Raw genomic sequence first — 24338 nt, 5'->3', positions numbered from 1 at the left:
GAGCCCCTAGGGTTTCTGGCAGACCAGTGCTCCCCGCCCAGTGATTTGGGACCGGCAGTACAAATGGAAGAAGCCTACCTTCATCAAAGAGCATAGCTTTGTCTTTTTGGGGGTCAAGTAAATTCATGTAATGTTGCAAACACAGATTCGCTGTGTTGAGGAATTTAAGGGCAGCCACACACCCAGGAACATGGTGAAAGATGTAGACCGGTTTGTTTAGTGCTAGTCACACATCTTGAGGGCCATTTATCACCAGGATCGGCTGGCGGGCTTAGCCAAGTATCAGGGGTTTTAATAACAGTTGTTGCTTAAGGAATTTCAGCACTGGTAAGAGAAAAAATGGGGTGGGGTGGGCTTTTTTGTTTGGTTTTGGATGTTGTTTTTTTCCAGAAGGAAAGGCAAGTCAAATGTTTCTGCTTGACAGCAAGAAAGAAAGTATGATCAAGAAGCGGTGTGAGAAAACAGCATCTCCAGTCAGTTTTGAGGTGCTCTTGAGAGCCCTAGAAGGCTGATGAGGAATGCATTTGGGAGGGTTGGACACGACAAGGCAAGGGTTCCCAGCTCGTAGCTGCAAGCTTGGACATGGGAATGAAGATGAGGCATCCCAAGCCTGGAAATAAGACCATAAACAGCCATGTCTGAGAGCCATCATTTAGGCTAGCTAGAAAATCTGGTCTTTAAAGGAGCTGAGCCACACAAGAAGAAATTTCACAATAAACGTTTGTTCATTTTTGCAGGGCTATTGCAGACATTTACCAGTGAAGCAATGATTAACCTCCCATTGACTCAGACGGAGGTATCCATTGGATGTTGTTCAACCTGTGAATTGTTAGCACTGGGGTGATTTTACCGGTGATATACAAATTCCTATTTATTCTTCCTTCAGTGATACTTTGAAGGTGGTGGATGACTGTGGCTCTGAGGCGGCTGTCACAAGAAGCAACAAGCACATCTATCGCTCCCCGACACGTCAAACTCTTAAAGGCATTTTCACTTCGACAACATCCTACTGACAAACCCCGCCGGCTGCCGGCTCCTTCCCGCCTCCCTCTCACCGCAACGCGACGCCCCCGCCCCCGCCCCCGCCCCCGCCCCACTAGTCGCCTCCCGCGCATGCGCTCAGCCAGCCCCGGGCGGGAGGCGAGAGCGAGGCGCCGGCCCCGCCCAGGAGCAGGCGCGCCCCGCCCCGCCCCGCTCGCGCCGCTGCCGGAGGCGGGACGTCTCCAGGACGTACGCGGCGCCGCGCGGGGGAATATGGCGTCATCGGCACGCGCCGCGGAGCGCCGTTCGGTTGGAGCGATGTCGTCGCCGCTCTTCAGCCTGCCCGAGGCGCGGCTTCGCTTCACGGTGAGCCCGGCCGGCCCGGAGGCTCGGCTCGCCTCCCTCGCCGCCGCTCGGAGGGGGACGGGGCGCCGCGTCTGCGCGCCGGTGCGGGGCTGTGCCTCAGCGGCCGCCCGCCTCCCTCCCCTTCCGCCAGGCCTCGGGCCGGACCGGGGCCCGCGGGCCCGGGCGCGGCTCCCGCTGCGGAGGGGCCCGGGCCCCCTGTAACGAGCGCTTAAGGCCGTATAAGTTTGGGGACGGGGCTTCATACCGGCTCAACCCAGCCTGCCCACGGGAGGAGCTGCCGTTTAGTTTACTAAAATTAATGTAAAATAAAATGAAATTTAGAATATGGCGGGAATCCCGCAGCAAAACGACCGGTAGCGCGTTGAACTTCGCTCTTTTGCGCCTCTGCTGAGTTACGCTTTTCTGTTGCCAGAGCAGGCGGGGCTGGCTTACCCAGGCCTCTGGATCCTGCCATTTACAGCCCAGTCTGTTGGACGAGGGGATGGGGTTTACACAAAAGTGGTGGCGGCAAAGACACTTGCTCTGTTAGCTTGATTTCATTACAGGATATAGTAATTTTTAGACCGCCTTGTTAGCAGGAATCATGTCCCAGAACACTATAACCTGCCTGTGAGGCTGTGTCTGTGGGACTTGAGCCTGTTGCAGGTGCCGCACTGGTCGCAACGGTGTATTCCGTTGTGTTTCATTTAGCAATATTATTTTCACTGCACCGTTAGCCCAGGTTTGAGGTGTGATGCTCTGCTAACTCACATATCTGATTTGCTAGACATTTGTTATTTGCCCTACTTGTTACAAAGGTCTCTAAACTGACATACCATGTGTGGCAAATAGATTCCTTAGTATTTTGTCAGCTGTTAGATACAGGAAGAAGATCCTTTTGGTTTTGTACTGGTTTTGTAACTTTTCTTTCTTTACTTTTTGGTAGACATCCACCAGAGATGCTCTGAATAACAAAAGTATCAAACCATTATTGAACGCATTTAACCAGATTCCTGGGAGGTAAGTAAATACTGCTTGATCTTAGAGGGTGCCTTCCAGATAACTTTTAGTAATCTTGTCTGTAATAGTTGGTATTAACAGATGTGGAATATTTGCATTTGCAGTGAAAATGAAAAGAAGTGTACCTTGGATCAAGCTTTTAGAGTTATTGTAGAAGAAGAAATAGTAAGTACTTTAAACTACTACAGCTTATTTCTTGATAAAGCTCAAATTTCTATTTGCAAGCTAATGTATTAATTTAACAGAAACTTACTTTAGTATGAGGAAACGCTGTTTATTAAAACCATGAATTATGTAAAAGTTCTCTAAATAAGACTGAATATAGATGATCAGAGGAGATTGGTAGATATAACAGAATGGCAGTATTTTACAGATACCACACTGTGGTGAGAGCTGTTGACTAACCCTTTTCCAGCAGTTTTGTGTAATGCTTATGGAAGTCTATGTCTTAAAATTCTAGTTCATAAATATGCATTATTCTACAACTATACGAGTGGGGTGGAGTGGGTTGTCACTAGCATGTAACAAAGGTGCCTGTCAGCTTAAAAGAATGATGAAAGGAATCAAGTAATTTTTTTGTTGGTATTGCTTGAATGAATGAGCACGAATACAAGCTGGGCAGAGAATGGATTGAGAGCAGCCCTGAGGAAAAAGACTTGGGGGTGTTGGTTGACAAGAACCTCAGCATGACCTGGCAATGTGCACTTGCAAAAGCCAACCATATCCTGGGCTGCACAGAAAGAAGCATAGCCAGCAAGTTGAGGGAGGTGATTCTGCCTCTCCACGCTGCTCTTGTGAGATCTTAGTTGGAGTGCTGCATCCAGATCTGGGGCTTCTAACATAAGACATGGACCTCTTGGATTGAGTTGAGAGGAGGGCCACAAAAGTGATCAGAGGGTTAGAGCACCTCTCCTATGAAGACAGTCTGAGAGAGTTGGGGTTGTTCAGCCTGGAGAAGAGAAGGCTCCAGGGAGACCTTATTGTGCTCTTCCAGTACCTAAAGGTTGCCTGCAAGAAAGCTGGAGAGGGACTTTTTACAAGGCCATGTAGTGATAGGACCGGAGGAAATGGCTTTAAACTGAAAAAGTGTAGATTTAGGTAAGATATTAGGAAGAAATTCTTTACTGTGAGGGTGGTGAGACACTGGGCCAGGTTGCCCAGAGAAGCTGTGGATGCCCCATCCCTGGAAGTGTTCAAGGCCAGGCTGGATGGGGCTTTGAGCAACCTGGTCTAGTGGAAGGTGTCCCTGCCCATGGCAGGGGGGTTGGAACTAGATGATCTTTAAAGTCTCTTCCAACTCAAACCATCCTGTGATTCCATGAAGGCTGACTGTGTGGGATATTAATTGTCAGAGGTAGGTGACTCTCACTACACAGTAGGTATTGTAGGTCTTTAATAGCCAGAAGCAGTCAAGAAATGTTGCTTGCTCAATAAAAACTTTATATAGTTAACTGATAAGTCTGATTTAATAGATTAATTGATGTTTTGGGGAGTTGAATGTCAATATTTGTTTTAAATATGCCTGCTTGGAAACAAGAGGTTTTGTTTTGTTTGATATATTTAGGTCAGAATACAGGAGTTTAATACTGTTTTGTTTGTTTAGATAAACAAAGCTCCATGTGAAAATCTCCTGGCAATTATTTCTCTTGCTATAGGTGGAGTCACAGAAGGTGAGCACCTTTCTCTCAAATCTGTTTGTAGTTTTGGGGACCATTTAGGGAAATTTTAAAATCTTGATTTTTGTAAGTCATCTACAGCAGTTAGTTTTTATAATATGTGGCCCTCAGACTAGTGGTTATTAAGCCTGTTTCTCAAGAGTAATGAAGTATAATATAATTACATTCAGTTATATATGTAAAATTTGCGTTGGAATCTTATTTGGTTTGCTTTCTTTTTTTTTAATAAAGGAAGTTGCATGGTGTTGGTTGCAACATAATTAGCATTTTCTGTCTTTGTCCATTACTGTAAAATGTTTAGAAGCTGCCCATCATAATTTCAGAGATGAGATCACTGAGGTGGATAGGTTAAATGACTTGTAGGTTTCTCTGTCAGTTGCTGGCAAGGCCAGAAATAATTTCCGGATATCTGCGATGGTCTCATAGTACTGACCTGTCAATACACAGCTGTTTTTTATGTACTTGAATCTGTTTCTGTAACTGGCTTTTGAGTCAGTAATCAGTGCGCTAATCTTTTCTGAAGAGGCTTTCATGCTCTTCTCTGTGTTTATTTGTTCACATGACACATTAAATACTTGCTTGTTCTAGTAAGTATAGCTCAACTACATACGTGTTTTTTGAACTGTAGAATAACAAGACCTGTGATACTGAGGCAGCTACCAGGCTGCAGACCGTGGCAGACAGACTTGGAGCACTGCTTTAGCTGTGCTTTACTTGAGGAAAAGACTTCATGTGTGTGTTTAGTGTAACTAGATTTAGAAGTTGACTTGCAGTCTGCGAAGAGATGCAATGTTGTTTCAGACTTTGAGGTTCTCAGAACAGTGATTCTTTATTTTTTGTTTTACCTTAGTGCAAAGCTCTTGTAAAGCTCATCTCCGTACGTGTACATACAGAAATAGCTTTAATGGGAGTCCACACTTCAGCCCAAGCTTTTTGTTAAGATTTGTAGCAACCCAGGAGAACTTTTTTTCTTTGTTTTTTAACATAATGTCCCTCAACTGCCATGCATCTTAAATACATTTCAGTTCAAATTTGCTGAATAAAATATTACATGTTCCTCACAGGTATCTGCACTGCATCAACCCCTTTTGTGCTTCTGGGGGATGTTCTGGATTGCCTGCCTTTGGACCAGTGTGACAAAATTTTCACTTTTGTGGAGAAAAATGTTGCTACATGGAAATCGGTAGGTGTTTCTCTAGAATGTGTTATAATTGTGCCAAAGCTTCTGTCGATCTGAACCATTTTTACACAGATTTTAACTGTTTTTGCATCTCTTTGTGTTAGAATAGTAACGTTGAGCACGTTTTGTTCTGAGGCTTGAAAATGTCTGGGCAGCAGAGGTCAGAAAGTGAATAATAAAAGAAATCATAATTTTGATTGATCTTTTCTTTCTAACTCCTTTCTCCACAGTATACAGTGGTTGTCATATTTAGAAACTGTAAATTTAACTTCCCATGCACAATTCATATGAGTATACGAATCATATATGTAGATATGTATCTCTTGACATATTATTCAGCTTCTTCCTCAGAGTTGCAGGAGATTCCTGCGTCTTCAATTTCCAGGGAAAGAAGACTCCTTGGTCACTTCCTTAATGAGCTTTCCATTACAGGACTGTAGCAACAGTGAATATATTGCCCTAAAATATTTCTGCTCTTGAGTAACATTTGGTGTTTTGAGGCCTGTATGAGGGTTCTGTGCTCTTGCTGTGCCATGGTGCTGTAACAGGAGAAGAGCTGCTGTGACAGGCTGCTGAGCTTCTTGTGCTGCAGGCGCTATTAATTACAGGGAATTCAGAGTCTCAGGCAGAAGTCCTAACCTGCCAGCATTTTAGTCCAAGATCATAAGAAGTCTTCAATCTTAGTGTCCTTGGCTTGCTCTTTGGCAGTACTGCCAGGAGCACAAGTGTCTGCAACTCTATAGGTAACACCTGAAAAGCATTCCGGTCTCTCTGTGTGTTCCTAACTTGAATTTCCTAACCACAGCTACCTCCCATAGGCCTTCATTCATGCTGTTCTGTTTCAGATAACATTGTGTCCCCCAGTATATTCACAAACTGTCCTTTGTCATTAATTCAAGTCTCTATCAATTTCTTTCTCCTGCTGCCAAATTACTACTACTGTGAATGCTCTGAATCTTTTGTTTATTGCTCTTTGCTTACATCTATAAAAAAATGCATGGAATAATAAAGGTAATGAGTGTAAATAATTGTATGTTACAGGGGAAAAAATTGGACTTTGCTCATACAGTTCACTGTCACGTGTTTTTCTGTATGGAGACTGGATTGCAATGTTGTGGTTTATGCCTTCTTGGAATTTGTGGGACTGTTTGTTTTATATTGCCTTTTTGTGAAACCTGCCTCATATAGGGGGAGATACAGATTTGGAGTTAACAGTTGGAATGACTCATACTTGCTTATGGCTTGTGATTGGATTAAAATCTGCTCAAGAAGGTTTTGTGATCTCTTAATGATCTAAATACCTTTACTGCATTTCAGAATACATTTTACTCTGCAGGGAAAAATTACTTGCTACGAATGTGCAATGGTAAGTTGTAGTTTTTCGGGCGGGTGGTAGGGAATTAAAGAACTCCCTATCTCAGCAAATGAAAGTGAATTTAATAATCTGATTTACATTCAGATGTGTCCAATATGTAATAAAGGTAAAAGGCAGATCACTCAGCAGATATTCATGAGTCTTGCTTATTAAAGTAGAAGTCATTCTGACCTTAGGGAAATCTCTTCATCAGTGGAGGTCGTTATAGAAGAACATCTAAAAATTTTATGGGCTTTGTTATTGCTGAGGAATATTAGAGGCTGTATTTGAGTAGGATTCATTTGAACTTATTTTTTATTGCTATTGAAAGTGTTAGGAGAATTGGTAGAATGCATTGATCTGAGGAAGTTACTAGCATTTAAATTTACAAACTTAGCTTTTACAAAGCTACCTTTCATTAGCTATGTAGGTCAGGTAACTAGCAAGTCTTGATTTCTAGTGCGTGAGAAATTGAAAGAGGGATAAATGTTAATATTCTTTACTCTTTACAATATTTAGACCTTCTAAGAAGATTATCTAAGTCACAAAACACAGTCTTCTGTGGAAGAATTCAGCTGTTCTTGGCTAGGTTATTTCCACTTTCAGAAAAGTCAGGTGAGATTTTTTGCATTTCATCACACTTAACATCTAACAAAGACTAAATGTGCTGAATCTTTTTAAGTTTATGATGGTTGCAGACCAAATTCAGTTGGAGAAAATTACGTTGCACTTTTACCGTAGTTCTTGTCTCTACCATTGATATTCTGAGTGACTCATTTGTTGTGATTTCAGACACAAGTTTTGAATGCTATTTCTGAGAATTTAGTATCAGCATCTCATAAACTAACTGAACAGACTTATGAAGGTCACAGCTTCTAAGACTGACCCTTTGTTTTTCACAGGACTTAACTTGCAGAGTCAGTTTAACCTGGAAAATGTCACTGTTTTCAATACCAATGAACATGAGAGCACTCTAGGACAGAAGGTGAAAATTCCTTTGTAATTTTTCACTCATTCTGCAGTAAATGTCTAAGATTCTTTGCACAAAAATGGGCTACTATGCTTAATATGTTATTAATATATTAATAATCTATTAATAATATGAACTGTATGTTCATAATTTGGTTGTCCCTCTTCAAGACCAAGCTGCTGATTCTGGCAATAGGCATGTTACCTGGTGTATTAAACTGTGCAGACTTGGAGGGGAAAAAAGTCCATTTGATTGTGAGGGATAAACACTGTGACGTAATTACTAAGTCTCCCCCGCAGTATACAGAGGATAGACCTGCCCCTTCAGCTTTTTTCAAGAGAAGTCAGGTTATCGTTGCAAAGTGTAGTAAGGTGTTAAGACAGGAATTTGGTGCACGTTTTACTGGAATAATACTTTAGAGATTTTCTGAATTACCAGCGTAATCTTTCTGATCTAAAGCGTAATAGCATGTTTAAAATAAAGGACATGGTGACAACTGTATGCAAATTATAGTGGCACTTGTATAAGTTTTAAATTATTTTTTCCTGTTAGCACACTGAGGAGAGAGAAGAAGGAATGGACGTAGAAGAAGGTGAAATGGGAGATGATGAAGCACCAACCAGTTGGTGAGCTTACAGCAAGTTTAAAAGCTGAAACAACTTTATGAAGTGAAAGTAAAAAATTGTTTGGGAAATACCCTTAAATGCTGTATTTGGAATTTTACTTATCTCCTGCCCTCTCAAGATTAAATACAGCCTAGTAGAGAGAAATCTACAGAGTTATTTGAAGAAGTTGTGTACTCTATCTGAGAACTGCTGTTCTCTCTTTTTGACAATTTTCTGAATTACTTAGCAGAACAAATTTTGTCAAGATGTATTCAGGGATTCTGGCTATGTGCTGTACATGCTTTTAGGAGAAAAAGCTGTGCTCCTCTTCATTCCCCAGATAGTGAAAAACTTCTAAGATCCCTTTTTCTTACTATTTTTACTTTTGTGGTGAGAAGGTTACAACAGACTGGATGGAAAATTCTTTTAAAGAGACAAATTCTGGAGTATAGATTTCTCTGTAAGGGCTCACTACTGACTTATTATTTCACTTACAAAATGAGTAATATTTTCTGAAATTGCACATTCCTGGGCGGACTCAAATTGAATATATCTCTTTCAATATTGTTTGTTGGTTTGTGTTTTTTTTTTTCCCCCCAGTTCCATTCCAATAGATTATAACCTTTATAGAAAATTCTGGTCACTTCAAGATTATTTTAGAAATCCTGTGCAGTGCTATGAGAAGGTATCATGGAAAACTTTTCTTAAGGTAATCTTGAGTTCATGTTTTCAACCATTCAGCCCAAGTGAAAATCACCATTTACATGAGTAGGAGAGTGACTGTGTAAGCATGGAACAGTTCAAGTCCTCGTGCCATTGAATAATAGTGCACAAAGAAATGCATTTTGCTGTTTTCCAAAGTGAATCTTTGATGGTAAACAGCATATTAAGATGTGCAGTAAATCCCCTAATAAAACTTGTGTTAGTCAATAACAGAAAGACATCGTATGTTACAACAATGTCAGACAAAAAGCAGAACTTGTGGGTTTGGGGTTTTTTTCCCCCGCAGAAGATAATACCTAGACCTAGATCATAGAGTTGAATAGTCATACTGATCCCAGTGGGATCCTAAAGATGATAGGTTTCTAATGAAGCAAATCTCTTTATAGAAGCAATGACTCTAATGTCCCTTTCAGCCAGCTGTTTCAGTTTTGCTTAATACGACTGTTGAGGATAATTTATTGCTAAGCTACTGTGTCTTCACAATTTGTCACTGTTTAATAGCAAGAAGCCTTGTTTTTAAAATTGTCATTCTCTGTGTTCTGGTATTAAGATGTAACATCTGCTCAGACATTCTAATACAAATCTAGTCAATGAGGTCTACATTCCCGAAACCTCGTGTGTGGTTCAGAGAAACTGGACACAAGGTCAGGCTTAAATCTTTCAGATGAAATTTTTGAGATTTTCTTCATTGCAGCTTTAAGACTGAATTGATTTTAAGGGCAGTAGTGCAAATTTAACTCTCACTTATGTGCCTTTTTGTATGTATTCTGAACAACTTAAATTGGGTTTGAATATAGCACTGTTATCATGTGGACCTTTTTTCTTCATAACATCTAAACAACAAAGCAGTTGCACACTGTTCACAACCCATAACATTGTTTTTCTTAGTGTATTTTAAATACTCCAAATGATAAGATATTCTGAAATGATAAATAACACTTTCACTGTCATTTGTGGTGTTCAGAGAAACCCTACGTACTGGTGGCAAATGGGTTGTTTCAGCTGGCTGATAGCAGGTTTACAATTGATTTTACTTGCTTGGCACTAAGTCTAGTGTAAGTTCTCTTTAACTACAAAGTTTTTGTATTATTTTGATGTGTTAAATAACTGTTTTATAGTACTCAGAAGAAGTTTTGGCTGTTTTCAAAAGTTACAAATTGGACGACACTCAGGCTTCCCGAAAAAAGTTGGAAGAACTAAAAACAGGAGGAGAACATGTATACTTTGCAAAGTTCCTAACTAGTGAAAAGGTACGTGATTTCTTTTTTCAGAGTCGCAGACTAGTTGAGACTGGAGGGAACTTGTGTCTAGTTCAGTCTCCCTGCTCAAAGCTCTCAGCTAGAGCATGTTGATCAGTGTGATGTCCAGTTGGCTTTTGAATGTTTCCACAAGTAGAGACTCCAGAGTTTCTCTGGATATCCTGTTACATTGTTTGATCACTTTATTTAGATAGATTTGTTCTCTTCTTTTTTATTTTATTCTTTCGTTGTGGATGGATTGCCTCTGTTAATTGGTGATTCAGGGACTTTATTTTGGGAATAAAAGTCTGCAGTAAAGCTGGCATACATTATTGTGTTTGATTTGTAATGTTACATTTAGAAAGGGAAGTTAAAATAGAGTAAGTATTTGAAGATCTGTTGCTTTTTTTATTGCCTGTAGAATTACATTTTCAGAACTTGGCTGATGATGTGCTAACTATATTTTTTGCCTCATAATGGTCTTGTTTAAAATTGCTTTGAAAAAGATCTTGAGAATTTTTAATTCTGTTCATATTAACAGAATTAATTAACAGAAACCTGCCCCTTAATAGCTAAACAGCAATAACAGCTATAAATTCAAACTAGTGCATTCCAATCAAATCTGTTATCTTGAACCCTTCGGGCCCCACGCTGGGTGCCAAAAAGGACTGTTGTGGTTTAACCCCGGCTGGCAACCCAGCACCACGTAGCCGCTTGCTCACTCCCCTCACCCAGAGGGATGGGAAGGAGGATCAGAAAGCAATGTAAAACTCAGGGGTTGAGATAAGAACAGTTTATTAGGTAAAGCACAAGCCGCGCACGCAAGCAAAGCAAAGAATTCATTCACCACTTCCCATGGGCTGGCAGGTGTTCAGCCATCCCCAGGAAAGCCGGGCTCCATCACGCGTAACGGTTACTCGGGAGGACAAATGCCATAATGCCAGATGTCCACCCCTTCTTCTTCCCCCAGCTTATATACTCAGCATGACGTCATATGGTATGGAATACCTCTTTGGCTAGCTTGGGTCACCTGTCCTGGCTGTGTCCCCTCCCAGTTTCCCGTGGCAGGGCCCAAGGAACTGAAGAGTCCTTGATTCAGTATGAACATCACCCAGCAACAACTAAAAACATCAGTGTGCTATCAACATTAACATTGTTCTCACATCAGAGCCAAAACACAGCACTGTACTAACTACTAAGAAGAAAATTAACTCTATCCCAGCGAAACCAAGACAGTCACAAATACAATGCTTTATTGAGTTTAATTCTCAAGTCGTCTTAGTTTTGGAATAATATGTACCTTTAACTTCTAAATGTATGCATTAGTAGATGAGAGAAAGCAAGTTTCAGTGCAGCATAAGCCTTTGACCTGCGAATAGAGAATTTTAAAATAATATAGTATAGAAGGTGTAGAACTGGTTGCTTAATTGACACCCAAGAGTCAAAGGCCTTTTTCATTAAAGGATCTGCAAATGTTCCCTTTGTGTGATCTATCATAGTGCAGCGTATAGGGTAGCAACTGAGCAGTGTATCACTGCGCAAGTGTTGATGAGAGTGTATGCTGCTGCGGTAGCTGAACCCTTACGTTGGAGCCAGCAGTTCATAGGGAAGGGGAGCAGGCTTTCCTTCAGTTACTGAAATACTTGAATATTTGTTTTTCCAAATTCTTGTTTGCTTCAAAGTGATGTTCTTAAATCTAGCAGTATAAAACTAGTTAAACAAAAAGCTAGGGATACAAGGTGGTTCCTTGTGCTTTTAAGAAATTGATTTCATTAGAAATTTTGATACTTCTTCCTAAATTGTGCTAGATGACAGTTTACCCATCTTAGTACCTTATGAAATGCTGTCCAGAAAGTATAGTTGATACTAATAGAGCTTCTCTAATGACTTACCGTAATCTTGTAAAAATAGTCTCCATTGGGTTTATCTGAAAACATCTGCTGAATTTTTTTCACTTACACATGTTTAATCTCCTTAATGTGTAATTTTTTTGTTGTTGTTTAGCTGATGGATTTACAGCTGAGTGACAGTAACTTTCGCCGACACATCTTGTTGCAGTATCTAATATTATTTCAGTATCTAAAGGGACAGGTCAAATTCAAAAGGTAATATGGAACTTTTTTATTTTGGGGATGGAGAGCTAAGAACTTGGAGATAAACCAAAATACTTTGAAAGAGTTTGTCTCCTTGTTCTCGGGTTCTTGTGAAACTTGCAGAGCCTTGGATTGGTAAACATCCTGTGTTTTTTGTTGTGTTTCTGTTTTTCAATTCCAGTTCAAACTATGTTCTAACAGATGAACAGTCTCTTTGGATTGAAGATACTACAAAAGCAGTGTACCAGGTTAGTACAGTAGATACTTTACAAAAATTACATGGAAGAATATTTACCATGTAATATTATATCAGCCACCTTTGAAGCAGTAACCACCATGTTCTTGGAGGTTTTTTTTCTACATACTCTATTATTTTCTAAATTTTTTTCTCCCTCCCAATCATAGCTTCTTTCAGAAAATCCTCCGGATGGTGAAAGATTCTCAAAAATGGTAGAGGTAAGTACTTTGGTGCCTGTCTGAACAAAGTATATAGCATGTAAAAAGGCAGTGTCAGTTTAAACTAGCTTTTGGAACATAGATGTTGTATCTGAGAGAACTTTTATCTCATCTCTGTAAAAAGATCTCATAACAGCTTTTTGTTTTGTAGTCATGGTTTTCCCATGTTTTCATTATTGTGCTTTTCCATTTCTACCCAGGAGAAGGAAAAAATGTGCACGTGTAAATACAGGAGACATTGGTTATTGGGAAAAAAAAATATTTAAAAAGTCTTTGCAGAAAGGAGTGCTGTGCCCAAAGACATGGGAAAAAGATGCAAGTGAAATTAACAAAAGTTGTTTTCTTGCTTTCCTCTTTTCCTTTACTTTGGCTCCCTCTATTTTCTTGTTTAGAGAAGGAGAAATAAAGCCTTTCCCACATTTACTGAAGAGAGGAGATACACTAGGTTTGAATAAACTAAACCAGTTGTCTAAGATAACACTGATGACCTTCAAAATAGTGGCTGAAATACACACACTAGAACAAAGTTTTCCCCTTAGTTTTAATAGCTCAGTTAAAAATTTTGAGGTCAACTTCAAAGATTATTATGACCCTAATAATGTGCAGTATTATGTTTCTCCAGCATATATTAAATACTGAAGAAAACTGGAATTCATGGAAAAATGAGGGCTGCCCAAGCTTTGTGAAAGAAAGGTAATTCTATTATGAAGTAGAAGCTTGCTGCTGCTTGTTTGAAATGCTGGTGCAGCTTTGGAATATGTACCCGTGGTGTATGAACGTTAATGTTCTTTGCATAATGTTCATGCAGCTTTGAGATTTGTATAGTTGGATGTCCCTTCTGTGTGCAGAAGGCTCTTTGATTTCTGCCAAAAGTCTTAAGGCTTCATTACATCAGTGAAGAGGTGGTTATGAATGTGCAGGGTCTCAGGAGAGCATTCCTCACTGTCTCATACCAAGAATCCAGTGACTGAGGAGACTGGAGCAAGTTATCTCCCATTCTGCCTTCAGCAGACGCTAGGTTGAAGAAGTTAGTGCCTGAGTTTCCCATATACTGCTTTGCATTGCCTCTACTGAAGCTTTTGGCGTTACGGCTTTGGGTGGGGCGTTTTTGTGTAACGATTCTCCTCTTATGCACTTTATTAGGTTTGCCACTTTGTGGTGATTGCTTACCTGAAAGGAAATTATGATTAGGTGGCTTTTGCCATTGAAAGGTTTCCTGTGTAATTAGTTACTAACTAGTGGCAAAACTTGAACTTTGACTCCATGTGTCTACTTAACTATCTTGAGGTTGGTGACCAAACATTCCTCTTCCATCCTTCTTCATTCTGCACACAGACTGTAGCCCCTTTGTGGTAAGGAGCATCTGTGTCGTTATGCCTTTGCAGATTTCCTTTTATGAAGTGATCAGGTGGAGCCACCTCTTCATGACTTCAGCTGTTTGTGAAAAAGGGGGAGGGGGACTGTGAGAAGAGAGAAATTACTATAGTGGGCAGGTGGGGGGCAAGTAAAATAATGAAATTTGACTTTTACGAATGTTCTGTCTCCTTTAGATCTCAGCCAGAGTTTCAGCTTGGGTAGGTCTTACCATAATCTCAGTGGTCTGGGATCACCGTGATCTCTGGGGTCTCTGATCCCATGAAATCAGGTGCACCTGGGGAAAGAGAACTTGCAATCATAGAGCAGATGATCCCAGCAGCAGGGTAGAGCATACTTATGTGCTGCTGGCATAAATGTGATTTGCTTCTTTTTCTATATTGGGACTTTTATGATCGACACTTAAATTTGTGACTGAACTAATTTTAATGTCTGGCAAATCCCCTTCCTTATCCTTACTTTACATTCTCTCTCTCCTCTTCCCTTTGCCTCCTTCCACTCCTAGAATCCCAGTTCTTCTGAATACTTCCATTACAATTTAACCATCTGAAGTGAAATGGCTTGATTTTGTTCTCTACGCATTTCTCTACATATTACTGGTTTGATACTAAAGGGCACTTTTTTTCTTTAGACCTCCTGATTCTAAGCCAATGAGGCCTGTGAGAAAGAGGCCAGCTCCAGAGGACTTCTTAGGAAAAGGACCAAACAAAAAAATCCTTATGGGGAAGTATGTTGGAATTTTTTTTCCTTTACAGGGTTTCTGGGGTTTGGTTGGTTAGTTGGTCTGGGGGGCTTTGTGGTGGTTTTTTTTGCCACTGACTGTTTTTTGTAGTCAGCATTTTTAAAACTTCCTTGCTTTAGAACTGCTGGGAAAGAACAGCCAAGGGATATGTCATTCTTTTAAAACCTGCAGTAGGCTTCCTTTCCTTACAGTCATCTCTTTAGATCCCTTTTAAATGGTCTGTAAGTTACAGGCTGAAAATCAGTGGTTTGTACTTGTCGGATCAGTTTTTACGCTGTTGTCCTCCTCCTGTTTTTGCTTAAAATGTATGTGTGCCGTGGGTTTTAAAATAACATCTACTAGTATTTTAGCCCTGGGGCAAAAAATTCTTGATACGTTCCCTCCAGTAAAAGTGCCGTATTTTGCATGATACTGAGTGCTGCGTTTTTCCACTTCCTTCTTTAGAAGAAATGAGTCTTTTCATTGTAATGGTTTACCCAACCTAGATGTAGAAATTTTAACCTTGTCTTGAGCTTCAAGACCTCGTACTGAGTGTTTTGTAAAATGTCCCTTCTGAAAGAGCAATAAATTACTTCATTTATCAAAACAAAATGGCCTGACCCTAGCTAATTTGGAAGGAGAGAGTTTTTTACTGTTTCTTACCGCAGATCAGCAAGAGATTGTAATAGAAATTTAATACATAATTTTCCTGATTTGCAACATCGGATGCGATTTCTCTCTCTTCTAGTAATCCCTAAGATGTATGTATTACAAAGTTTGTGTGGTGTGCTTTATTATAAAGGCTCTGGGGTTAGAATTTCTGTAGTGTTGTTTCACATGTCTCTCTTTGAACGATGAACATGGAGTGATACCAATGATGAATGTGGAGTTTGATAAGTGTTTTGCCTCTCTTTTCAGTGAGGAACTGACCCGCCTTTGGAATTTATGTCCTGATAACATGGAAGCTTGTAAATCTGAGAGTAGGTAGGTACGCCATTGTCTAAAGCTAACTTTAAGCACTCTTAATTACACACAAGATTACAATTATAAAAAAATTGGCATAAGGAAAGTATATAAGATGGTGTTACATGGTATGCCATTTTGCTGTGTGTTTTGAGAGAATTTGGTTGTATGAATCTTTGTCTTGAAATCTCCTTACAGTTTTCTTCACTAGTGTTTATGCTTTGAGGAATATTCATTGCTTGGTAAAGTAAAATCTAATCTAAAAACCAGATGGAAACTTCCATTTGGTAGAGCGTGATTATGCAATTAATTACTTTATATAATAAAGGAAGGTTGCCAAGTGTGGCTCCAATGAGGTTAGCATGCCATTTGGCTGTGATGTTCAAGCAGGCATGTGTGTTGAGCAATACTAGATAAGAGGTAATTGGTTAACAGGCATTGTTTCAGTGCATACCGGATCTGCTAGTGGTGTAGACGTAGAAAAATACAATTATTGATTAACCCTTCTGCTTGCACAGTTGTAGAAAATACTGAAAATGTACTTTCTATGTAACTGTCTGTCCGTTAAAGATAGCGTGTTCCCTTTTTGTGCAGACATGGTACCTAGTTTGAAAATCTGGAAATGGAATGAGACAGTTCCTGAAGAGAGCTTTGCTAGTAGTGGCTGTAAAGGCTGGGTGCCTGGGGGGAGGTGCTAGCTGTGCAGATGTCCTAAGTAGAGGAAATGCTTTTCCAATTGCAAGTTTCATATTTTTCTTCCAGCTCCTATTCCAATTGCTTTTAGAGACCAAAACTAAACAAATGGAGATAAACCAAGAAAATGCATGCCATGGTAAACGGGAAAGAGAAGATCCAGGGGGATCTGGATTCAGTACCAAGTTTTATTGTAGGTTTTGTGACTGAATGTGGTCAAGTGACTGTAACTTTTTGCTTTGGTCCCTCGTGTCTTCATTCAAATGGGGTAATACTTCCTTACCTGTCGTCTTTGTAGATAGCTGTTCTTGGGTTAATATAGCAGGTTTCAAATCAGATGTGGTTTTAAGATGCTGGCTTTGGTTCCAGTAGTCAGTGATACTACACTTAAACATGCATGGGGCACTGCTTTCATGGCCCAAACATGTTTTTCAAAACAAAATTAAAGTGAATTTATAGACCAGTGTGCTTCCCCCCTTCCCCCAACTGATCGCTAGTTCTCTTGTAGAAACAGATGTGTCTCTGTCAAACGTTAGGTAGGAGAAATACATGCCATTATGAGCCTGCTTTGCACCACTGATAATCTTGGCTCACAGTAACCTACAGCTCTTAAGTAATCTGTATTGCTTACTTGTAGTCTTCAAAGCAGCAAACTGTCCTGATCATTGTGAATATTATTTTTGTTATATTTTTAGGTCGTTTCCTTATATACTGGTTTGAATACCTTTCAGAAGCAACCGCTACCTGTTCTAAGAGCAGAAACATCAGTCACCTTCTTAGTATGTCCCGTATGAACCATCAATACTGTCTTTTAAATCACAGAACAACTGAGGTGGGAAGGGACCTCTAGAAATCCTTGCTCAAAGCAGGCTCAGCTACAGCAAGTGGCCTAGAACCTTCCCCAGTCAGGTTCTGAAGGTTTCTCCAAGAGTGGAAGTTCTGCAGCCTTCCTGGGCAATCTGTTCCAGTGTTTGGTCACCCTCACAGAAAAGTTGGGGGACATTTTTCTGGTGCCTAAGTGGAATTGCCTGTATTTCAGTTTGTGCCAGCTGCTGCTTGTGTTTTCACTGAGTAGCACTGAGTCTGACTCTTCCTTACTGCCCCCATCAGGTATTTACTGCCCCTGAGCCCTCTCTTCTCCAGGGTAAACAGTCCTAGCTCCCTCAGACTCTCCTTGGGTGTCAGATGTTCCGATCTGTGCACAGCCTTTTGCATGGCCCCGTGTCTGTTCTGGGGAGTCCAGAACTGGACCCAGCACTCCACATGTATCTTGCCAGTGCTGAGTAGAAGGAAAGGATCGTCTCCCTTGACCTGTTGGTAACCCTCTTAATGAGGCCCAGGGTGTCACTGGCCATCTTTGACAGAAGGACGCATTGCTGGCTCGTGTCTGCGGTGATGTCGTCCACCAAGACCTTTTCTGCAAAGGTGCTCTCCAGCCAGTCAATCCTCAGCCTGTGCTCGTGCCTGGAATTGTTCCTCCCAGGCAGGACTTGGCATTTTCCTTTCCTGAACTTCATGACATTCCTGTCAGCCAATTCCTCTGGTCTGTTGAGGTCCCTCTGGCTGGCAGCACAACCCTCTGGTCTGTCATCCACCCTTCCCAGTTTCACAGCTGAGGGTGCACTCTGTCCCATGGTCAGTAATGAAGGTGCTAGCTAGTACTGGCTCTGGTATTGAGCCCTGGCACACGCTAGTGACAGGCCTCCAGCTGGACTTCATGCTACTGATAACATCTCTTTGAGCCCAGGAGTTCAGATGCTTTTCAGTCCACTTCAAATAAATAAATTTCTCCTGATGCCTGTAGACTTTGGATCTGTATTGAATGTACTTTAACTGAAGTACCTTCAGCAGAAGGTACAAGGATCACCATGGGGGATGAAATGGACACGTTTTGAGCAAGTTGGGGAGCCACTAAGATGGGATCATTAATTACAACATTAAGCTGCCTAATACTTCCCCCCCTCTAAAATTAGTGATCATAAATAATTGAAATTGTGGAGTAATAGTAGTGTTGCTTTCTCTGGTAGCAGATGAAGCTGAAATGGCGGGGTGGGGCGGTAAAGAGGTCGTGTTTTACTTGTCTTGTCCTGTCCTGTCAGATTGCACAGAACTAACAACCGTTGTAGGCTTCTGAGCTCTTGTGAGCTGTGCAAGTGGCAGCATGTTTCTAATGCAGCCAGTCAGTTGTTACAGGTATTTTTATGAAAGTCTCATTTCCTTATTACCAGAATTCTTGTCTTGCATCCCATACTCTTTTCTTCGCCAAATGCTATTGACAGATGCTTGTGTCACCTTCTGGTATGGCAGAAGGTTTAAATGCATATAATAGGCAGTGCTAGCGACTACTGGTATGCTTCAGTGGTTATACAGTATATAATTTTATAGCAACATGTATCAAACAGATTCTTTGCTTATTTGCAGTCATTAAATTTGAGTAGGTTGGGTTTTGGTGTGCTTTTTTTTTTTTTTCTTCAGTGAATAAGCTTGAGATGTGTATGAAGGTGTTGAAAACCAGCTATTTTACAGTAGATTGTGAGGACTGTTAAGCTCCTTAATTTATTTTTTAGGGAATATATGCCAACGTTGGAGGAATTTTTTGAAGAAGCTATTGAACAAGCAGACCCTGAAAACATGGTTGAAAATAAGTATAAGTATGTCAGTCTTTCTTGTGTTTCACTTTATTTTGATCTCTTTTTATGTTTGGATTGTTAAAGAAAACAGACTGTTCTCTGCATTACTAATATCTGTGCAGGACTCCAGTAATGTGCCACAGATTTATAAGTTTGGACAGTGATATTAATTAGTAAACGCCTCGCATCTTTTTCTGTGCTTTTATAGATGTCAGATGGTTACCGACCAAACTTGTATTTTATTACAGGGCTGTGAACAATTCTAACTATGGCTGGAGAGCATTGAGACTTCTAGCACGCAGAAGTCCCCACTTCTTCCAGCCAACAAACCAACAGTTCAAGAGTTTACCTGAATACCTAGAAAACATGGTAATCAAATTAGCCAAGGAGCTGCCTGTAAGTAATATTATCCTATAATAATAAATGTGGAATTCATTTAACTTCCTGCTTGTCTCTCTGCAGTCCATTTGGTACGTGGGGAGGGAAGGGGCAAAAACACATGGGAGAAAAAAAAACCTTGTACACTAAAGTAAAAATTACAAATAAAATTGGTCTAATTATGAAGATCCCAGTAACACCAACCTGAATAATAACATTGACTAACCAAGTAAGTGCGGAGCTCTGCCTTGTGTTCTGTGAAAAAGCAGCTGTGGCAATCCCATTGGTAAGCCGGAATATATTTGTACCCAGCTACTTGGGTTCCAGGCTGCAGTGCAGACTACTTTTATTTAAGGTGCACGGTGGTGTTATGGCTCACGAATATCAGTTGCTGTGGCTACTGGTTTGGCAGTAAAAGGGGCAGGGTGTGCAGCCAGAGGTACTGTGCTAAGTGTTACCAGAGCTTTGCAGCAAGATTTACCAAAGCTTTCCTATCAGCTCCACTACTTTTAAAATATGTAAAGAAAAGTAGATTTTGTAGAGCAGTAAATTTAAGGCATTAACCCTCTGCACGTTCAATGGTACAAATTCGGGGTCAGGGACGGGTCTCTTCTCATTGCGTATAAAGTGATCTCAGAGAAACTAACAACTGGGGAAAGGAGCATTTTCTAAACCTCTGAGTTAGCACACAGCCTAGCAATTACTTGCGGATGTGAACCCATGCTTCTGTGTTTGAGACCTTCCTTATCTGTAATGTGAAACTACTGAGATGTAAAGGTTGGACTGTAATATATAGCTTTTTTGTTTGTTCAGCCATCAGAGTTGACTAGATGCTAATAGCATTTTTAGAAGAAATACTGGGAGGGGAAAGCTGTTAATGTATTAAGGTATTACTTTATGCAGTATTCCTGGTGGTACCGCTGTCACGTGCCAAACATTACGGCAAGAAGCAAATACATAGGTAAGGCCTGTGATTGAAACATCAGAAAAGAGGAAGCCTTTTGTTCATCTTGGCTCATCAATAGCTAATTCAGAGAACAAAAAGTTTGTTGTTTGCATATTTGTTTGCCACCTTTAAGAAGCTGGAAAGTACAGAAAACTTGAGTGAGGAATAAAATTAGTGAAGAATAAATAAATAAATAAAAATAAATAAAAAAACCTTCCATCAGCAGTGGTATTATAGAAAGTTTGTTATTTTTTAAAGTAAGTAATAAAGCTAGGGATGTACTGCTTAGTTGTAGTTACTATGAAAAGGAGAAAATCCTGTGAAGTCAGTGAATACTTTCATTAGATTTCTATTTATTTTTTTTTAGTTAGTACTGTTTTATTAGAACACTTGTTACTGGTGGTTTGGAAACAGGAGGCTATAGGGGTTTTCTGGTTCTCGTATGGGATCATGTCAGGTTTTCCATTCTAACATACATTCCAGGGACAATCACAGAGCTGCAAAATTTCTCTTTAAACACAAAATTCATCCAGTGATGTTTAGTTCTGTCATTGTAGCCTCCTTCTGAAGAAATAAAAACAGGCGAAGATGAAGATGAGGAAGATAATGATGCTTTATTAAAGGAAAACAATGAAAGTAAGGTTTGCATGTTCTCAGTCTTTTCAGTTTCTCTCTTGATGTGTATTGTAAAAGTTGTGTTTTCACATCGTTTCTACTGAGGGTCACCAGTCCTGGCTACCCCAGCACTTCTGTCTTGAACCAGCATTCGTACCAAGAAGTGCAGCCTTTTCAGGACACAGGGCACAACAGCAGCTCTCGGTCTTGTGGCCTGCAGTGCTGAAAGCATCCACTTTCATTAGGAGCTTCTTCCAACCTTTTTCCTGCTACGTGATGTATGTTTACAGTGTTAGTAGGTGTTTATAGCTAAAATGTCAGCATTGCTGTGTAAAAAAAAAAAAAACAAAAAACCCCAACAAAAAACCAACCAACCTACCCAAGTGTTCTTTCTGCCCTTTAATTGCCACGGGTAAGTGCATCCCTCTAGCCCCTGCTGGAGTGGGTAGTTATGGGACTTTCAGAAATGGATATATTCCAACTCTAAGAACTTTACGTCCTCTTCATTTAAAACATCTTAAAGGCAAAAGCTTCTCTGTGAGAAAAGCAGCCTTCCTGACAAACATCATCTCTTATTAATTCCTCTTCAAGAACCAGTCATTTCATTTTTGTACCTTGCCTGTGACCCTGATATGTCATGCTCCTACGTGTCCTTCCCTGTGTCCTGTGTCTGTGAATCTGCTGCCTTCCATCCTCATCCATGCCTTCATCTCCTGCGTGTTGTATCTCTCTGTGTTAGCCCTTGGATCCAGCATGGGCAAATGGGATATGCAGGGGTGTGGAAGCCACACACTGGGTGCTGCTGGCAATTTTGTTGAAAGCTGCTTCTGTTAGTGGAAGGCCTTCTGTGGGCCTCTGTGCATCTCTTCTGTTGCCCTTTTCCACCCAGCACCTGACCTTTCCTGCAGTCTCCTTGCCAGTAGTTAAGTTCTCTCCTCAGCTTAGCACTGCCTGACACAGCTTTCTTTAAATCTTGTCTTAAAGCAAAGATGGCAGAGCTGCAGTCCGCTATACACTGTTGTGCTTAGAAATAAGGAAAGTGGTCTGAATGCTTTTGTTGTGGTGGTGGTTGTGATCTTCCCTTCTTTCCCCTCAAAGCAGTGAGTTTAGCTCAGATAAATGAGTGTGTAAGTACTGGAGAGAAACTTCCACTTCATGCCATCTGGCTCTTCAGGTGGCGTGAGGGTGAGTTATTTATTAAAAATTAAGAATATTATCCATTTCTATGCATAAGCAACTTGGTCTTTCAGGGCTTTTCTTTAAAAGTATGAAAGAAACAGGTAGTAAGCCATAGATTGTAGACCATGATAAGCGAGAAATGTGCAAACCCACCTGTGTAATCACTGTAGCACTTGGCTTCTCAGCAGAGCAGAGTATTCAGTGGCTCTTATGTTGGTGCCAGAATGACAGAAAAATCCTTGAAGTACTGACTACACGTTAAATTACTGTCCTATTCACAGTCCTGCTGCTGATAGGAACAGGAGGCTTTAGTAACTCAGTGAAAGGGAAGCACATTATTTTTTACCTGGGTTAATTCCAAGTGATGTGACTAAAATACAAGTCTGACAGACACATTAAAGATCACTGTGTAATTTAATATTATAGTAGACTCATGCATTGAAAGTTGCAGGCTGCCTGTCAAAATCCTTGTTTTCATTTGGAGCAGGCAGTTCAAATGTACCTGAGGCTTTAGCAGTTCTCTCTCAACTTAAAAACCAAGATTTTCTTTATCTTGGGCAAGAAGGGAGTCTCTTGAGACTCAGGCAATACATCGGTTCTCGGAGCTCGAGTAGGCTTTAACAACTGAAGGAAAGGTGTGAGTCAGTCTGTTAGTAAATAAATAGCAAGCTTAAAATGGGGCCGATCAGGGAAAGTATGGGGACTTTCCCTGTGTCTCACCGATTCTTTCTCTTTTTATTCCAGGTCCAGAGGTACAACGGGACAAAGCCATGACGGGTGAACAAATAGAGTCATTTGCCAGCAGGCTTGGGGAGCAGTGGAAGACCTTGGCCCCCTACTTGGAAATGAAAGATTCTGATATCCGGCAGATTGAGCTGGACAGTGAGGACATGAAGATGAGAGCTAAGCAGCTGCTGGTTGCCTGGCAGGATCAGGAGGGCGTACATGCAACCCCTGAGAATCTGATTACTGCTCTGACCAAAGCCGGGTTAAGTGACCTCGCAGAAAGCCTAACCAATGACACTGAAACCAGCAGCTAACTCGCTTCAGATGCTAACTCGTCATTTGGTTTTGGTGGTGGTGGTTGGTTTCAGTTGTGACTGTTATGGTTGTTGTCGCTAATTGTGAGCGTTTTGTTTATTGCTGTTACTATTGATGCTAGGTAGCATTTTTGATAGGTATTTTATGTTCAATAAACAATAAAACTTTTTCGTAATGCTGTTCAGTTATCCAGATTTTCTGAGAAAAGGATTACGTCATCCTGATTCGGAAAGAGGAAGCTTCATCTTGGATGGTGGAAAGGTGAAAGAGAGGATGGAGTCAAGGCAGCTTTAGGAGGATTTGGCATCAGCAGCGCTTGGGTCACTCCTGTTGGACGGAGCCAGCTGACAGTGTAATGGCCTGCTGTCTCTGTGTGGTTTTCAGAGCGGGGGTAGGTGCGAAGGGCTTCCGAGTCATTGTTTGGGGTGGCAGGGAGCTGTAGACCATCAGAATGTACCTGTTTGTTTGCGTGTCAACTTTTGACAAAAAAGGGTTGTGGTGGAGATCCAAGTCATAGCATTCCCTGTCAGTGAAGAACTGGTGTCCTCAGGGGTGCTGCAGTGTCTGCTGGTGTGATGAAGAACTGGTTTCTCTCTGGAACTTGACAGTCAATAATTAGGGGGGATCCCATGCCTGGCTTTTATTAGTCATAACTTTAGTCTCCGCATGTGTTTGGCTACGTAGGAACTCCCCCGAGTCACGCATGGTAAGCAAGGTAATTTTTTTGTTCCAGTTCGCTGTGAAATGACAACTGGTTTCATGTTAAGGATATGGCTATCTGTTGACGGGTACAAGCTGTTGCATGTAGCTCAACGTTTTCCCTCAAAAAGTGGAAGATTTTTGTGGCGTTAAGTGGTAGCTGGCTACAACTTGTTCTGTGGCTATTTCCTGCATCATGCCGAGCATTTGGAAAACTGTGGATCGGAGAACTTCCTCTCCGCAGAGTACTGCTTCAGTTGGTCATTAAATCGTACCTGTGAATTTCCAGGGTGTTTAGCTACCAGCTCGGAGAGGAGTTCCTGCCTGCAGAGCTGCTGCTGAGAGCTCTGTGCCTGGTACGCCACTTGGATTGAACGGTATTAAGAATTCGATGATGTGGCACTTCAGTGAAAGCTGGTATGGGACACGTGTTGGAAATACAGTACAGCCTGCCTCTT

The 24338-nt window shown here is 40.9% G+C and overlaps 1 protein-coding gene across 3 annotated transcripts; it reads left to right on the top strand.

The window, feature by feature from the left end:
• Positions 1–1190: 1190 nt before the first annotated feature.
• THOC1 (THO complex subunit 1) lies at positions 1191–23361 on the top strand. Of its 3 annotated transcripts, XM_055703467.1 has the most exons (22): positions 1191–1347; positions 2273–2346; positions 2451–2511; positions 3950–4016; positions 5087–5205; positions 6520–6568; positions 7076–7171; positions 7459–7541; positions 8079–8152; positions 8732–8840; positions 9973–10104; positions 12097–12197; positions 12367–12433; positions 12591–12641; positions 13264–13334; positions 14192–14215; positions 14647–14742; positions 15655–15720; positions 18960–19043; positions 19271–19418; positions 20904–20982; positions 22885–23361. In XM_055703467.1, exons 1-22 carry the CDS (start codon positions 1255–1257, stop codon positions 23178–23180), a joined length of 2040 nt encoding a protein of 679 aa, XP_055559442.1. In that variant the 5' UTR covers positions 1191–1254; the 3' UTR covers positions 23181–23361. The 3 variants fall into 3 exon arrangements, with proteins under 3 accessions (XP_055559442.1, XP_055559443.1, XP_055559444.1); XM_055703468.1 differs by lacking the exon at positions 14192–14215; XM_055703469.1 differs by lacking the exon at positions 20904–20982 and having other exon boundaries at positions 22885–23064.
• Positions 23362–24338: the final 977 nt, after the last annotated feature.

The sequence above is a fragment of the Falco cherrug genome, chromosome 3 (genome assembly GCF_023634085.1).
Source record: "Falco cherrug isolate bFalChe1 chromosome 3, bFalChe1.pri, whole genome shotgun sequence".
NCBI lineage: Eukaryota > Metazoa > Chordata > Aves > Falconiformes > Falconidae > Falco > Falco cherrug.
This window is presented reverse-complemented; position numbering and strand designations above follow the sequence as displayed.

Bases quoted from the DNA above. Each gene is read 5' to 3' on its own strand.
- THOC1 (XM_055703467.1), top strand. From the start codon at position 1,255: ATGGCGTCATCGGCACGCGCCGCGGAGCGCCGTTCGGTTGGAGCGATG. The intron at 15,721-18,959 runs GTAGGTACGCCA...TTTATTTTTTAG, and splicing joins GCTTGTAAATCTGAGAGTAG to GGAATATATGCCAACGTTGG. The intron at 19,044-19,270 runs GTATGTCAGTCT...ATTTTATTACAG, and splicing joins ATGGTTGAAAATAAGTATAA to GGCTGTGAACAATTCTAACT.